This window comes from Carassius gibelio, chromosome B5, assembly GCF_023724105.1.
Source record: "Carassius gibelio isolate Cgi1373 ecotype wild population from Czech Republic chromosome B5, carGib1.2-hapl.c, whole genome shotgun sequence".
Taxonomy (NCBI): Eukaryota; Metazoa; Chordata; class Actinopteri; order Cypriniformes; family Cyprinidae; genus Carassius; species Carassius gibelio.
Genome location: NC_068400.1, coordinates 4801710 through 4818134, shown reverse-complemented (window position 1 = coordinate 4818134; position 16425 = coordinate 4801710). Strand labels below are relative to the sequence as shown.

The window sequence follows — 16425 nt, the reverse complement described above, 5'->3', positions numbered from 1 at the left end:
ATGCATAATTTCATAGATATGTGGCTATATTTAACCACTGGTTCACCTAAAACTCTTACACTATCTGTAGTTAAATGGTTTGATATAGTGCTTAGGTAAATTTCATCCAAGTAAATGTTAAACTTTTGAAATTCAGAAAAAATAACCACATATTGATGAATAAATACATGAAAATTATATATCCTGTTTTTTATCTTTTGGTATGCATTTCAGAAAAAATATGGTTAGGATTCAGGTGTAATTGCAAATAGTGATTAATCCTGATTAATCCACTGAAAATTCTGATTAATTTGATAAAAAAAAAATATCATTTGACAGCCCATATATATATATATATATATATATATATATATATATTAGGGGTGTAACGGTTCAATACCATACACTGATGTCACGGTTCAGTTCGGTTCGGTACATTTTAGATACAGCAAAATGTAAAAACATCTCAACTTTTCAGAATGCCGCAAGCGCACCATGGGTCATGTTACAAGAACTAACCAATCAGCTTCATCCTTTCCCGTAACAACGTTGAAAGCTCAGCCAAGATGAAGGAACAGCTGATCATAGTTGTATATGGATTGCAATTTTGAAAAAAATTTAGTAGCAGAGCTACTGCAAGCGATTTTTAGAGCTGCAAATCCATTTCCGCGTCCACACCGCATCCATTTATCCTTTGCTGAAATTTCCGGGTCTTCATGGAGAGGGCACGTCATGGAGAGAGCACGTCATTGTTGCTTAGCAAAGACAGACGCCTCATGAGCGCTTTTGCCCGAGTGCTTTGGAAAGGAGGAGAAAGATGCGCCTAGCGTTTTCCACGCGTTTTTAGGCACGATATGTGAACGGCCCCTAAGGCGCTCGCTCACTCAGCACCCGATGAAGGCTCGTTGCAAAATGTCTAATGCATTTAACAGACCAGAAATAGAAGATCCTCCAATAACCAACAGGTCTGGTATTTGAGTGCACTTTGGATTCCCTGTAAGCTATAATGGTGATGACAGAATGAATGGTAAATAGTAAGGTCTCATATCCACGGCTATAATGTAAATGTAACGTAAATGGTGATGTCTTTTGCCCTGTTTGAATCAGTTGGAAATGTCGGTCTAAATGCTGCGGGGATAGTTTGTTGCATGTATGTTTCTCCTTTTTATAAGGTGATGTCGGTGTAAATGAGTAGACATGTTTCAAGTATTCCTGTGTTTGTTTTTTTTCTTTTTTTTTTTTATTCCCGCTGGTGTACCCTATTGTCATGTAGATGCGACATACCGTTGTTTTTTTATCCACCACTCTCTTGCCATCACCATTATAGCTTAAAGGGAATCCAAAGTGCACCCAAACACCAGACCTGTTGGTTATTGGAGGATCTTCTATTACTGGTCTGTTAAACGCATTGGCCATTTTGCAACGAGCCTTCAGCACGTACTGAGTGAGCGAGCGCCTGACTGAGTAGCCTAACATAAACATATAAGTTGGTGTTTTTTTCTTCTTCGGGAGTGTCAGGGGTGTTGCCTGTTACGTCGTTTGGGTTATTGGGCTACCTTGTTGAACGCATATCATTATATTTCTCTTTTTTTTTTTCAAATATAATTAATTAGTCCAACGAACAGTTATACATACATAACGCGTACCGAACCGAAAGCCTCGTACCGAACGGTTCAATACGAATACGCGTATCGTTACACCCCTAATATATATATATATATATATATATATATATATATATATATATATATATATATATATATATATAATGAAGACACATTTAAGGAATACAATTTGCTGGGTTGGGGGCAATCTGACAATCTTTTTTTTTATTCCTTTATTCTTTCACTGTTGTATACTGTATAGTGTGGCACAACTAATAGATAGATCCATGCAGTAAATATCAAACAATTTTACCTTTTATGATAAGACACTGATAGTTTAGGTTGTCAAAACATTGAAGGATGTTTAAAAATGTTTTAAAAGGATCACTGATTTCACTGATTCTTAAAAAATGTCCAGCAATTGTAAATTAAATTAAAATATTTTCAATTGTAAACGTTATGAAGGATTAACAATAGAATGTATGACACAATTATCGTGTTTAATTGAATTGTATTATTATTATATCAAAACTTTGTCTTCTCACAACATCTAAAACAGTGTGTCCACGGAGAAGGGTTCTAATCATTGCTATACAATGGATACATTTTTTTTTAATGGTAAAAAAGAGCTTGTTTCATCAAAACACAAATATTTTTTAATGACGTGTTTCCATGGTTGTGTCAAAGATTTTTGTGAAAACTGTGTCAGACATTCATTTAAAGGGACAATAAGTAACTTTTTAGGTATTTTATTATCTAAAATCAATATTTTTATTCATAAATATGCCCTCAATGGTGTACAAATACCTATGCCAATGTTTAAACTAATCCTCGTAAATGAAGAATTTATTATCTTTATATACATGGGACGGGTAGGTCGACGGAGGCTTCCATGTAGTTCCGCCGTCTTGCAAAACCATAATAGCAGAGAGGGACAAAAGTACTAAGCCAACGCGTTTCCACAACGCGTTTTCGGTCAGAGCCAGAAACGCAGGTGCAGAGCAGTGAGAGGCGCTTGAAACTGCACCGGCAAGTTTAAAAGTCTGGATTGCATTCTTATTATGGACCATACATATGCCGCGCCACAGGAGAAGAAAACATCGTCGCCAAAACAGTCAAAAATAGAACGTAAAAGGAAACGTGACCGTAGATTACAGAAAACAAGAGTTAATGTCGGGGAAGCTTTGTCTAGGTGGAAAGAGCTAATGCTGGATAAAGATTTCAAAAGAGACGCTGAAGTGGCCAGTTTTCTTCTCGACAGGTAAGTCAGTGTTACAATCTATATTACAATATTTTTTATATATCTAACAATGCACATTATTCAGAAAATATAACGAATAAAGAAGACTTAACTACTAATTACAATATTTCATGTTTTCCACAGTCAGTAATTCATACTGTAACATTCGTTTGTTTATGGTCATGTTGCTGTTTGTTTGAAATAACACACCTGTTCACCTGAAGGAAAACTCGACGAAGTGCTATTAGAAGACATCCCGTCAAAGCTTTTTGGTACATATCGCCTACCGTAGATGCAACGTGCATTTGAAAAAGCGAGGCGCTGGAGAGCAAAATTAGTTTGAATGCAAAATACAATTTCACCACTAGATGGGAGTAATTCCTACTTAGTGTCCCTTTAAATGTAAAAAAAATAAATAAAATGAAGTGAAGTGAAAGTTAAATTCAGCCAAGTATGGTGACCCATACTCAGAATTTGTGCTCTGCATTTAACCCATCCGAAGTGCACACACACAGAGCAGTGAACACACACACACACACACACACTGTGAACACACACCCGGAACAGTAGGCAACCATTTATGCTGCGGCGCCCGGGGAGCAGTTGTGGGTTCGATGCCTTGCTCAAGGGCACCTAAGTCGTGGTATTGAAGGTGGAGAGAGCACTTTACATGCACTCCCCCCACCTACAATTCCTGCTGGCCCGAGGCTCGAACTCACAACCTTTCGATTGCGAGTCCGCTAACCGTCAGGCCACGACTTCCCTATAATCAGGGTATACCAGGGGCAACTGTATCTCTAACAAAAACCCCTTGCCACAATTTGCCTCTGCATCAATGTCAGACAGGCTATGATAGTTTTTATAGTTTTAGAATATGTCAAATCCTAATGTTACTGTTTTCTGTGTCACAACATAATGTCAACATCATCTTCCAGTTTCTGAGGAAATAATTTGAAATTTTCAGATCATTTGATTCTCCTGAGACAGGTTCTGTTAGCATCTAACATCAGCAGAGAAAACAAAATAGCTACTACATGAGCTTCCTTTGTTTTGTGAAAGAAATGCCAAATTTGTCAAAACCATCAGATGTTACCACCAAAATATTTTCTGTCTGATGGTGGTGACGGGCTAATGATGGAGTTGACATTCATCATGAAGTCATCATATTTTTGTGGTTATAAAGTCATTTATATTATATTTATATTATACATAATATTAATATTATATTAAATATAACATAGTGTTACATTTTTCTAATACTGTGTAAAATGTACAGTATATACGCCTATTGCTTTTGTGGATTGATAGTCATCACTTCTTTATAGAGTTAGGGTGGAAGGAACATAAGATGCAGGGAACATAAGGCTGAGAAGGGCTGCTGCTGGCCTAATGGGTGACCTAAGCAGGATTGTATTGTTGTGCCCCCCTTCCTCAAATATGATGGAAAAAACAATAACAACAGCAAAACCTTCCTATAGGGATAAAAATTGAATTATCATAAAATAAAAAAGTACATAAATAAAAGAATAAATTGTATTATTTACAAATTACAATTGTAGCTCTCGACATTTACCAATGGCTATAACTTTATGACTCATTTATTTTATAGTTTCAAGCATTCAGAAATCATGCAAAAGAATATTAAGAAGTTTTACTTTGATAAAACCATGGTTAATTTTTGTAAGGGTTGTGATGTCCACATGTTTTTTTGCTGAAGAAATTATAGAGGCTGAGTCATTTATGACAAAAAGGAGGCCAACAATTAGGCAAATAGCCTAAACAAGGATTTGATCCTCCTGTACCCTTTGGCTCCCTTTGCAAGGAGTTGTAATAACATTTTATGTACATAAATTATTTATTTTGCATTAGCCTACATTATGTTTCTTTTTTTTAAGTGTTATTAACCAATCATTATAAATACTTTGTAAATTATTATTTAGAAGTAACAAAACTATGGTTAATTTGCAGTTACCATGGCTACAAAAGAACAATAATTTTTGGTGTTTTTCTTGTTAAAACCATGGCATATGTTTTTCTGGTGGTGGAATTATTTCCGACATTAAAACTTGTTTTTAACATCAGCAGCTAAAAAAAAAAAAAACTTCTTCACAGAAATGTGCGTGAAAGTGATACACAGGCCTCATCTTTACCTAAATGATTTACAATTTATTTAAACAAATATAAAAAAGGTATGCATTGTAGTTGACACCTTAATGAACACAATACAGTTGTTTTTATGACTGTAACATTCTCCCTAAATTTGCCAATATCGAACGTCCAAGGTCAAGCCAGTTTTATGTTTAAAGATTTATGCCTTTTTTTTGTACTTTCTTCCATTTTCTTTTCTCTGCACCGGATTGCTGATGTCTTTTAACCAGGCATAGATGTCCATCAATTATGAGCATTCAGCCACAAACATGAGGTGTGAGCGGTCACGAATTGGGGAATGGCGCAATTGTGATGGTGCCCCCCTGGGAGTTAGTGCCCTACGCAAACTGCGTTCCCTTTCAGTCAGTCACATTCAACATTATGTCAGTGACCGATGAATTGGGATCTCGCTAGAGAGACGAAATGTCTTATAGTTTTAACAAAACAAGCCAATGAATGTTGGCGTGCAAGATTTGCATTGTGTACCCTTCCCCGCAGCATAGTTATATAAGGAGAGTGCAAGCAGTCGCACATACAGCTTTTCACTTCAGAGCTGAGCCTTTCAGCTTCCTAAAGCGAGTGTCTTCAAGACAGCCTTTGACGCAGTGTTGGTGTTACGGCGCGTCAGCTGGGGTTGCCAGTGCTGTTTCTTGATCTCGGGTTGCCAGTGCTGTTGCTTGATCTCAGCATGCTGCAGCTTCCCATTCTGTGGTCAAACTGCAACTCCTCCTGGGTGCTTCAACACTTAAGTGTTTACTTAGAAAAATAGCAATTCTAATAGAGCAAATTCTAAAAGAGCTCCACGAGTGACAGGGCGTCTTTTTAAAGATGTCTTTCCACTCGTGAATTTCTGGATATGGTCACTTCCTGGCTCCATCTGATGGTCACGATCGCTGCATCTCGTGTGTCTGTGCCTCGAGTACGCTAAGGCTGTGTTCCGCGATGTTGCGTTCAAGGCACCTCTTCATCAAACAATGATGCACAGCCTCTACACTCCTGTCCCCCTCTCCTTTTGCCAGCGGGCAATCATAGAGACAGGTAAGAGTCGCACCACTCACTCAAATCTGTGACGATCGTGTACCAGAGAGACACAGGGAGAGAGAGAGATCCAATTGCAGGTATTTATTAAATGGGGTAATCCAAACATAATCCAAAAACAAGCCTCTCGGAGGACGAGAAGGCTGGATGCACGAAGGGTAAGGGTAAGGACTCCATACAAACAACAGGAAAAGACTGGTATTTATAGGGAGGCTAATGACAATAAAGGGACTGCACCTGGTGCAATTAACAAGAGTATTCTAGTGCCTACGGTGAAGTGCATAAGGGGAAGTGATCCCACTATTGGACACCCAAGGAAACAGAGACTAGACAGCGTGACATTACCCCCTCCTCCACGGAACAGCTGCCAGATGCTCCACCCGAACCCAAGGGAAAACTAAAAACACAAAGAGACCAGGAGGGAGGTGGAGCAGCGGAAGACCGGGGGGAGGGACGAAGGGCCAGGTAAAATGGGGAAAACAGAGACAAGAGGACCAGGTAAAATGGGGAAAAAAAGACAAGAGAACCAGGTACAATGGGAAAAAAGAGACAAGATGAGTGCAACACAAAACAAGGAGTCCAGAAGGGAGGTGGACCGGCGGAGGTTCAGGGGGAGGGACAGAGGTGATTTGCCTTTGTTCATGAAGATCAGTGGTGACTTGAATTTTCCCTTGAAGAACCCTGGTGACTTGACTCAGTCCTTGAAGATCACCGGTGACTGGACTCTGTCCCTGAAGATCACCGGTGACTTGACTCTGTCCTTGAAGATCACAGGTGACTTGACTCTGTCCTTGAAGATCACCGGTGACTTGACTCTGTCCTTGAAGATCACCAGTGACTTGGCTCTGTCCTTGAAGATCACCAGTGACTTGACTTGACTCTGAAAGGTCAACAGTGACTAGCCTTGACACTGGAAGGTCAATGGTGACTAGTCCTGACTCTGGAAGGTCAATGGTGACTAGCCTTGACTCTGGAGGGTCAACGGTGACTAACCCTGACTCTGGAGGGTCCACGAGCACCTGACTCGACTCTGAAGGGTCCACGAGCAACTGACTCGACTCTGGAAGGTCAACAGTAACTAGCCCTGACTCTGGAAGGTCAACAGTGACTAACCCTGACTCTGGAGGGTCCACGAGCACCTGACTCAACTTTGGAGAGTCAACAGGAACCTGACTTAACTCTGGAAAATCAACAGGCACCTGACTCGACTCTGGAAGGTCAACAGGAACTAGCCCTGACTCTGGAAGGTCAATGGTGACTAACACTGACTCTGGAAGGTCGACGGTGACTAACCCTGACTCTGGAGGGTCCATGATCACCTGACTCGACTCTGGAGGGTCCACGAGCATCTGACTCGACTTTGGAGGGTCAACCATAACCTGACTCAACTCTGGAAAGTCAACGGGCACCTGACTCGACTCTGGAAGGTCAACAAGAATCTGACTCGACTCTGGATAGTCAACTGGAACCTGTCTCAACTCTGAAGGGTCAACTGGAACCTGACTCAACTCTGGAGGGTCAACGGAAACCTGACTCAACTCTGGAGGGTCAACGGGAATATGACTCGACTCTGGAGGGTCAACCGGAACCTGACTCAACTCTGGAGGGTAAACGGGAACCTGACTCAACTCTGGAGGGTAAACGGGAACCTGACTCAACTCTGGAGGGTCAACGGGAATATGACTCGACTCTGGAAGGTCAACCGGAACCTGACTCAACTCTGGACAGTCAACGGAACCTGACTCAACTCAGCAAAGCCCACTGTAGCTGCCATCCTCTGCAGTGGCTCCGTGCTGGCGGCCACCTTGTGCAGTGGCGCTGGGTTGGTGGCCATCTTGTACTGTGGTGCTGGCTCAGCAGATGTGATGTGAACAGTCTCTGGATCAGCAGACGTGACGTGAACACTCCTGGGAATCTCTGGGATTTTTGACAGCATGGAGAAATAATCCAAAAATGTATCAGCGGCCATCTTGGGCATTGGCGCTGAGTTGGCGGCCATCTTGCATCGTGGCGCTGGGTTGATGACCACTTTATACTGTGGCGCTGTGCTGGCGTCCATCTTGCCTCGTGGCGCCGGGTTGACGACCATCTTGTGCAGTGTCACTGGACCTGTGGCCATTCTGCGCGGTGGCGCTGGGCTGGCGTCGATCTTGCCTCGTGGCACTGGACTGGAGGTCATCTTGTGCTGTGGTGTTGGGCTGGCCTCCATCTTGCCTCGTGGTGCTGGGTTGGCGGCCATCCTGTGCAATGGCGCTGGGTCGGCGGCCATTTGGCGCAGCAGGCTGGGCTGGGAGCCATCTTGTGCAGTGGCACTGAGCTGGCGGCCATCTTGTGCAGCGGCACTGGCTCGGCAGACTTGCGTCTCCTTTCCCCTCTCCGTCCACAATGGTGAGACGGTGGCTCCCATCCGTTCCTCCCGAACCCAGGGTCGACGGGGGCCAGAGTGGAGAGTGAGGCCGAACCTCCTCTCGACCACTCATTCCGACATACCCAGCGACCTCCCCTGGTCCCACGAAACACGACCAGGTGGGTACCCTCGAAACCATTTGGTGACTGGGGAGGAAATATGAACAGACATACCGCTGGATCTCAAGTGATGGAGTCCTTCTGTGATGATCGTGTACCAGAGAGACACAGGGAGAGAGAGAGATCCAATTGCAGGTATTTATTAAATGGGGTAATCCAAAACGTAATCCAAAAACAAGCCAAGGTCAAAACCAAAACAGCAGTCCAAAGCAAACAAACAAATAAACAAAGGAGGGAACCGGAAAGGGAACAGAATGGGAACTCGGAGGACGAGAAGACAAGGAAGAATCTCGGAGGACGAGAAGGCTGGATACACGTAGGGTAAGGACTCCATACAAACAACAGAAAAAAACTGGTATTTATAGGGAGGCTAATGACAATAAAGTGACTGCACCTGGTGCAATTAACAGGAGTGCAATTACTGTGATGACAGGACAAGACTAGAGGAATTATAGTGCCTACGGTGAAGTGCCTAAGGGGAAGTGAGCCCACTAGTGGACACCCAGGGAAACAGAGACTAGACAGCGTGACAAAATACCCACTCCGGGATGCTGTGCCTTCCGTGTCAGTTCCCTGTGCTCCGCCTCGCTGCCCCACTGCAGTGGTATGTCAGTGGTTCCCCTAGTTCTGCTCGTTCGGCCTCTGGGGGCCTGGCTAGCCCAGACCATCACGCTGGCTCACGAGAACCATCAGACTCAGCTATGCAATGAAGTTCACCCAGCGTCATCCCAAGTACAGGGACGTGGTTCACCTCTGTGTTGGACAAAGATACTCCCGTCTTGCGAGCAGAAATTGTGGTCCTGCCGGTGAAGGATGCGATAGAGCCGGTTCCTCCAGCCGATATGAAGTTGAGGTTTTACAGCCCATACTTCATTGTACCCAAGAAACGCGGTGGGTCACGGCCAATCCTGGACCTGAGCATTCCGAACCAGGCCCTTCACAATCTCCTGTTCAGGATGTTAATGCAGAAGCATATCTTTCTATGTGTTCGTCCACGAGATTGATTTGCAGCGATCTCGTGAAGGACATGTACTTTCATGTCCCGATTCTCCCCTGAGACAGGACGTTTCTCCGCTTTGCGTACGAGGGGCGGGAATATCAGTCCTCCCCTTCGGGCTGTCCCTGTCGCCTCATGTCTTCACCAAGGTCATGGAGGCGGACCTCGTCCACTTGAGGGAAGCAGACATTCGCATTCTCAACTACTTCGGCTAATATTGGCCCAGTCCCGAGCTCAGTTGTGCGAACAGAGAAACATGGTATTCAGCCACCTTCGGCCAGTTTGGGCTTCAGGTCAACTGGGAAAAGAGAAAACTCTCCCCTGTGCAGATGATCTCTTCTCTGTGTCGAGTTGGACTCGGTCGACCTGACAGCACGTCTCTCGACAGAGTGTGCTCAGTTGATGCTGGACTGCCTGGAGTCATTTTGGGGCATGAAGGCAGTTCCACTGAAACAGTTTCAGAGGCTCCTGGGGCATATGGCATTCATTGCTGCTGTCATGCCATTAAGATTGCTTCTCATGAGACCGCTTCAGCATTGGCTTCTCGGCACGGATGCGCTGGCACACAGCTGGCCTCGGGGTCTACGCAAGTATGTGTTTCCCCCAGTGAGCCTTCTCACACAGACGCTGTGCTAGGTCAGGCAGGGCAAGGAGCAGGTCCGCTTAGTAGCACCATACTGGTCCAGTCAGACTTGGTTCCCAGAGCTGATGCTCCTCATGACAGCCTCTCCTTGGCGTATTCATCTGAGGAAGGATCTTTCGCAGGGCACTGGAGCGGGTCAGCAATAGTGGCGTTTTCCATATGGATCCGAATTTGTCAATCACTGATGTAACGTTGAACATTGTTCCCTGTTATGTTATGTAACCCTCGTTCCCTGGAGGAGGGAACGGAGACGTTATGTTACGTTGCCACAGTACGGGGCACACTGTCTCCGACTGCTCGCGCTCTCCTTATATACCCCCACTGCAGGGCAGGGTGCGCTATGCAAATCTTGCATGCCAACATTCATTGGCTTGTTTTGTTAAAGCGATTAGCGAGATCCCAACTCGTCAATCACTGACGTAACATTCCTTCCTTCAGGGAACGAGGGGTTACATACGTAACCGAGACGTACTCTGCATATAGGGAGCGGCGGTACTGAGGCTAATGGAATACAAACTCTGTCAGTTCTATGTCATCTCCGTCAGAATGATGATATTTTATATTTGTTGAGGAATTGTTGGTCACGTGTGAAAATGCATTCTGTCTGCTAGGAGAATGTGTTAAACTGCTATGAAAATGTTAAAAACTTCTTGACTGCTTGACTGGAGAATAAGTGATGGCAAGGTAAAAAAGCACATTTTGTAAAAAAGGGAAAAGTTAGGAGGTTGCATCAAAGCCTAGCTCTGTAGCTTAGTACATGTAAGTTCAAAAATTTTGTTTCATTTGTCTGAGTACAAGGTTTTACTTTTTCAATTTTGCACCGTTTTTTGTCCCACTTGTCAAGAATCAAAAAAATTTTTTTATTGTGCATGTGATTTTGTTATACTTGACATTACACAACACGTTTTTCAAAACCAGATGAAATTAACATAAATAGAAAGAGTACATTTTTAAGAGCTTGGTATAGGTGTTTTAAACTAGGTTTTTAAAAGTATCTTCTTTATTTTTATGTCACTGACCCATTGTAAAACAGATTTGAATGTGACTCCCAATCAGATTTTGTATTTAGAACACATTTATATTCAAAGCAATGTCAGATGAGCAAAAGTAATTGTGTTGTGTACTTAAATTCTAAGTAGCAAATGCTAAAATGTTTTACTGCTGTTATACTAAACATCAGCACTCTGTCACTCAAACTCAAGGATCAATGTCTATATGTTTTTTTTTTTATTGTACCTTGGAGACTGAAGCCAGGGCCTTTGAAGCTGTTTCCTCCTCTTTTGTGCCCTTTGCAGTCCGCTTTTGAATATTCTACAAAAAGTTTAAATTAATCCAATTGCTATTTTCTTATTCATTTCACATTCACTAGAAAATTTTGAGGAATAGGTATTTTTTGAGAACATTAGGAGTGTGTATCTCACCTGTATAAGGATTTTGATGCGGGTGATTCGTTGGAAAGGCAGAAGCATAAAGGATGTGAAGGGCAGACGTTTACAAAGTGGAGATGACTCTAGCCGCCTCATCACAAGAGAAAAATCTCTGTTACTCTCCCTGCCAGTACCACACATACACATAAGCAACATGTTTACACACTGTTTAATTATTACTAATATTATGTATATTTCTGTTTTTGGTCACCCAACTCCAAAAGTAAATGTAATATAAAATGTATTTTATGCATTTTGAAAATGTTTTACATTAAAATTATTATTATTATTATTACTATTATTTTTAGGTATGGGTAAAAGTCTCACATCAGTCTGCTGTAGGTTTTCTCTTGGTACTGCTGATTTCGAACATAATCAATAAAGACTGAGAAATGATTCTCTGAGTGCTCATAAATTATGTCACACACATCAGATATCACCACACTCTCATCTACTCGCTTCAGCAGATCCCCTATAAACCTAAGAACAACAGAGATGTGTATTCATGCCTGTGGGATAGTACTGATTTGGCTGAGAGTAAATAAATTATAACAGAATAGATTTTTCTTTCATGTGTCATGCTCTTGAACTTGTCTCTCTTTCTCACCTCTCGCTGACTTCATAGACCTGCAAGAGGTTGGAGAAGAGGACCCTCCTATCATGAATGACCAGAGTCTCACTGAGTTCGCGTGACCCCAAGAAATGATCCTTCAGAACACGCAGGGAGCGCAGGTAGGAGGCCTCAGAGGTGAGGACCTCAAACATGCTCTAAAAACACACATAAGATTTAAAATAAAAATATGTAATACAGCTGAATTTAGCAAAGAAATATGTTATTTCCAATAGTGGTAAAGTTTTTTCTAATAGTGGTAAACTATTACCCTCACCTCTTGTCTCTGTTTTTCAGTGCGAGTGAGTTTATGTAACACTCCACTTTCCTCGACCACTGGTAAATCCTGCCAGAGTGTAATCTCTTCAGGGCCTCTCTTGAATCGGGTGCCAACCACTGCAAACCCTCCGGGACCCTCAAGACCCAGGGTTTCACTAACACTCCTCCTGTTGCAATTAGGACTATCAGACTGGATCTGACTGGCTTCTTTCAGGACCTTTGCCTGGTAGATCTGATATAGAGGTTCTGAGGATGACATATTGTTTTTGAGAATCCTTGTTGAACAGCAAAAGATCCAAATAAATGTTATTGCACCTGATTTTCATTTAATCCTGCTCCAAAATCTACTTTGAAATTTAATAATAAAACCAGAAATAATTTTTAATTTTTAATAATTAAAACTGTTGGTTTTAGACATCTAAAATGGATGAAAGCTTTCCTATGTTTGTGTGTTATACATTCACTTAATTATCTCACCATAGTCGCTGTTTGGCTCCCAGTCACTGGAGATTCTCCGTGGGCTTGCTGTTTTGTCACACAGCCTGTAAGAAACTCAAAACAGTTTAATCTGGCCACACAATACTGTGCTCAAGTGAATATCTGTCACAGATAAGGCCTAATGAAAAGACTGAAATTTTTTAAATGTCATTGGTCAGGTAGAAAAAAAAAAACTCTGGATATGCTGGGAGACAAAAAAAGGGCATTCTCACCACATATTTTAGTTTTGACCACCCTTTCCGGCTATTAGTGAGTCAAAAATATAACCTCTGGGTATGTCAGGTTTTATATTTCAGGGAAAGAGGAAATGTAAATCAAATGATTAGCCTACTACTTGTTGATGTTGAAATACAGTAAAAAGGAATCAGAATAAATAGTTGTGGGGGTCATAAAAAATATGCATTCATATTACATTTAAGCACATTTCAGTAACCACAAATGCTCATTTTCAAAGTGGACTAAAAAGACGGTCACAAATGGAAGTCCTGATAATGTGAGGAGTTAGAAATATATCTACAGACTGTCTCACTTCCCATTAGTAAAGATGTATTTGAGCATACATCAACAAATATAAACAGTCATTTCATTAAAGGATTTTGATATTGTGTGAAAATCTGTAGTGTTTTCCTTACAATGTCTTTAATGTACCAGTCTAGGAGCAGCACACAACAACAACCTACAGGATGAAAATTACTGATAGAAATTCTTTGACCCCTCTAAAAATCATTGGGTAATTTGTGCATTTTTTAACAGTAGCAAAGGTCAACTTTTTGATGCTGTTAACTTACGCTTCTGTGTCAATAGACTCCCAGTCTTCAAAATCACCATTTTCATAGCTCTTACCTAAAAAAACAAACATGAAGCATTTAAAAAAATCTAGACATCTTTTTTTTTCTGATTAAAATATTTCAAAGCAGATAATTTAAATATATATTCATAATTGATAGAGGTTCCTGGATCAACATTAGGGTAGGGTCAGGAGGTTAGGGTCTTACTGTTTAGGTTTAGAACTATGTTTATTAAGAGACTACGTTTATATGAAAAAAATTTAATGTTAGGATAAGACGTTATTCCAAGAAGATACTTGGCAAAATCTCTGCCAATATTTTGAAAAAGAGCATAAGTTAAAATATAACTTATTTTTCTCTCTGTTGAAACTGCTTTGTGTGCTGTACTTTAGTAAAAAAGCAGTATCTGGAAATTATTTAGCACTCACCTGTTGGGTTTGACATAGATATGTGGCGAGACGATTTTCCATTCTCTCTTTTGCTGGTGTTTCTGATTGGTGGCCCGCCGCCTCGAAGAGAAACTACACATGCCAGCACTGGGTGGGAAGACCGTTTTTTTGTATTTTGAGGATGTAGAGGAAGTTGTGGGGGAGGTCGAGGGGGGACAGCTGGAGGGGTAACTTTATTGTCATTTGATGGCAAAATATCCAAATATATATGATCATCTGTGTGTTCTAGCTGTGCATACTGCTGGGTATTTTGATACTCAGATGACTGATAAGTCCTTGGTGGTAAAGGGGGTTTTGAATGGCTTTGAAATGATTTATAAGCATATGCAAATCCATTCCCTGCTAATTTGTTAGGGCTGTGGTGAAGCAGGAAGCTTTGGCAATTTATACATGGAGGCAATGCTTGGGGTTTTGAATTGGAAGATCGGCTGTTCAGTCGCCATCTGACGTCATTGCTGGTTAGGTGTAAAACATGCTCATTTATCTGACCTCCTATGTTTCGATGTTTGTGATTCTTTTCAATTGCAGTATCCATGTTATTTTTCTCCTCATGTAGAGGAACCCAGATTAGTTTCATACCAGGCCTTTGAAGATGGCAGAGGCAATGACAGTGTTTCTCCTCTGAGTGGGTAGGTGGTGCAGTTGAGCCCTGATGATTCTCTAAGGTGCCACTCACATTATTTACTTCACTGCCATCAGGAGCTGAGGGAAAGAAGAGTAGCCAGGTGCTTTACTAAAGCTTATCAGCAGGCTCAGAAAGAATCTACATTTTTCTCCCCACATTTTAGTTTTTGTGAGGGTAAAATGGTATAGTGTATTAAACAGTGTATAGTGTATTAATCTGATAGTTCTGCATCCTTTTTGGTAGGTGAGAACATAATCTGATTAGCCAAAATATTTAATTACTGACTATGGAAAGGGGCAGGGGTTTGTGATCAGTTGCCTTCTACAATGCGCGAAGCCAGTGGCCCTTAATTGATTTCACTTTACTGTGAATTGTAATGACTTTAAGACCCACTTTTAACATTGGACATCAATTTAAAATTTAATGCTATACAAAAGCAAACAAAATTAAAATCTCTTAAATTCCAACGGTTTCATTCTCTCAGCAGGCAATTCACTGCACATGACATGTTGATCCTGCTTTCAAGTTTGTCTGCATTTGCGTCAAAGACAAACACACATTTCTTTTAAATAACAAAAAAAAAAAAAAAAAAACTTTAGAAAATCTAAAAACATTTTACAAGCAATTCCTGTACTTTTTGGATTTATATTGGCTTTATATGGTTTTATTTTAATGGCTCTAAAACTCCATCATGTGATATAAACATAACATGATCCTACATCAAGTAATAGCAAACACAATGTAAAACAATCACTTTTTCAGCATTATTTCATATTTAGGCATATACAGAATAGAGAAAATATATGTTAGAAACAGATTCCACAATGTTCACTACCTGATCGACCAACATCCACATCATCTACTGCCAGTTGAAGATTTGTTTCCCTCAGTCTAGAAACTGAAGATATTTTCTCTGCTTGGTCCTTTGCCCTGGGTGGACATGACAATCTAGTTCCAACTACCACAGACCTTCCATCTTGGCTTATATTTTCAGAGTATCTTCTCACTTTATTGTTGTTTACTGCTGTTTGCTTGCCCGTTCCTTTTTCAAAGTTACGCAAAGCTTGAGCCACACTGCTAGAGGGACCAAAGTGCCTTGACTGGTGTGAAGCATTAAGGTTTGGTTTTGGTGGAATGGTAGGTTTTCCATTGGATGTGTTACGGATTGACTTATCCATGATTTGAAGCTCCAAAATAATTTTCATGTCCAAGTGAGAAAGATTTACAGATCAAAATCCGGAGACACATGGATGCACTGATATTAAAGTGCAAAACGCATCAACTGATCCACAATCCATGATTGTGCTGATTTCATAATCAACAATTTAGTGTCTTCTTGGTCAGTGAAGCCTGTGTTGTCACGCTCTGTTCTCTTGTCATATCAAAATAAAAAAACAACAAAAAAAAAAACAAGAAAAGCAGCTCATTTACCTTACATTGAGCATTCAAAGCTGCTACACACAATATGTAAAGAAATAATTTCACTCCCCCGGTGTGCTATCATTGTGAGCAAAGCTGTTATGAGTGTTGTTAATAAATGTCACTAATGAAGGTCATTTCTTCTTTCAGATCTT

At 41.2% G+C, this 16425-nt stretch overlaps 1 protein-coding gene across 28 annotated transcripts in view; it reads right to left on the bottom strand.

Moving 5' to 3' along the window:
* LOC127958675 (rho guanine nucleotide exchange factor 15-like) overlaps window positions 1-16425 on the bottom strand; it is a 115545-nt gene extending 99120 nt beyond the window's left edge. For 2 of the 28 annotated variants that reach the window (XM_052557635.1, XM_052557637.1), the window contains exons 1-8: window positions 15687-16421; window positions 14206-14928; window positions 13778-13832; window positions 12969-13033; window positions 12490-12737; window positions 12210-12370; window positions 11930-12082; window positions 11597-11726 (exon numbers count right to left, since the gene is read on the bottom strand). In XM_052557635.1, the coding sequence (XP_052413595.1) occupies window positions 11597-11726; window positions 11930-12082; window positions 12210-12370; window positions 12490-12737; window positions 12969-13033; window positions 13778-13832; window positions 14206-14928; window positions 15687-16056 (1905 nt within the window). In that variant the 5' untranslated portion in view covers window positions 16057-16421. Of the gene's footprint in view, window positions 1-11411; window positions 11487-11596; window positions 11727-11929; window positions 12083-12209; window positions 12371-12489; window positions 12738-12968; window positions 13034-13777; window positions 13833-14205; window positions 14929-15686 lie in introns of all 28 variants that reach the window. The other 26 variants (XM_052557626.1, XM_052557625.1, XM_052557620.1 and 23 more) reach the window with 22 other exon arrangements.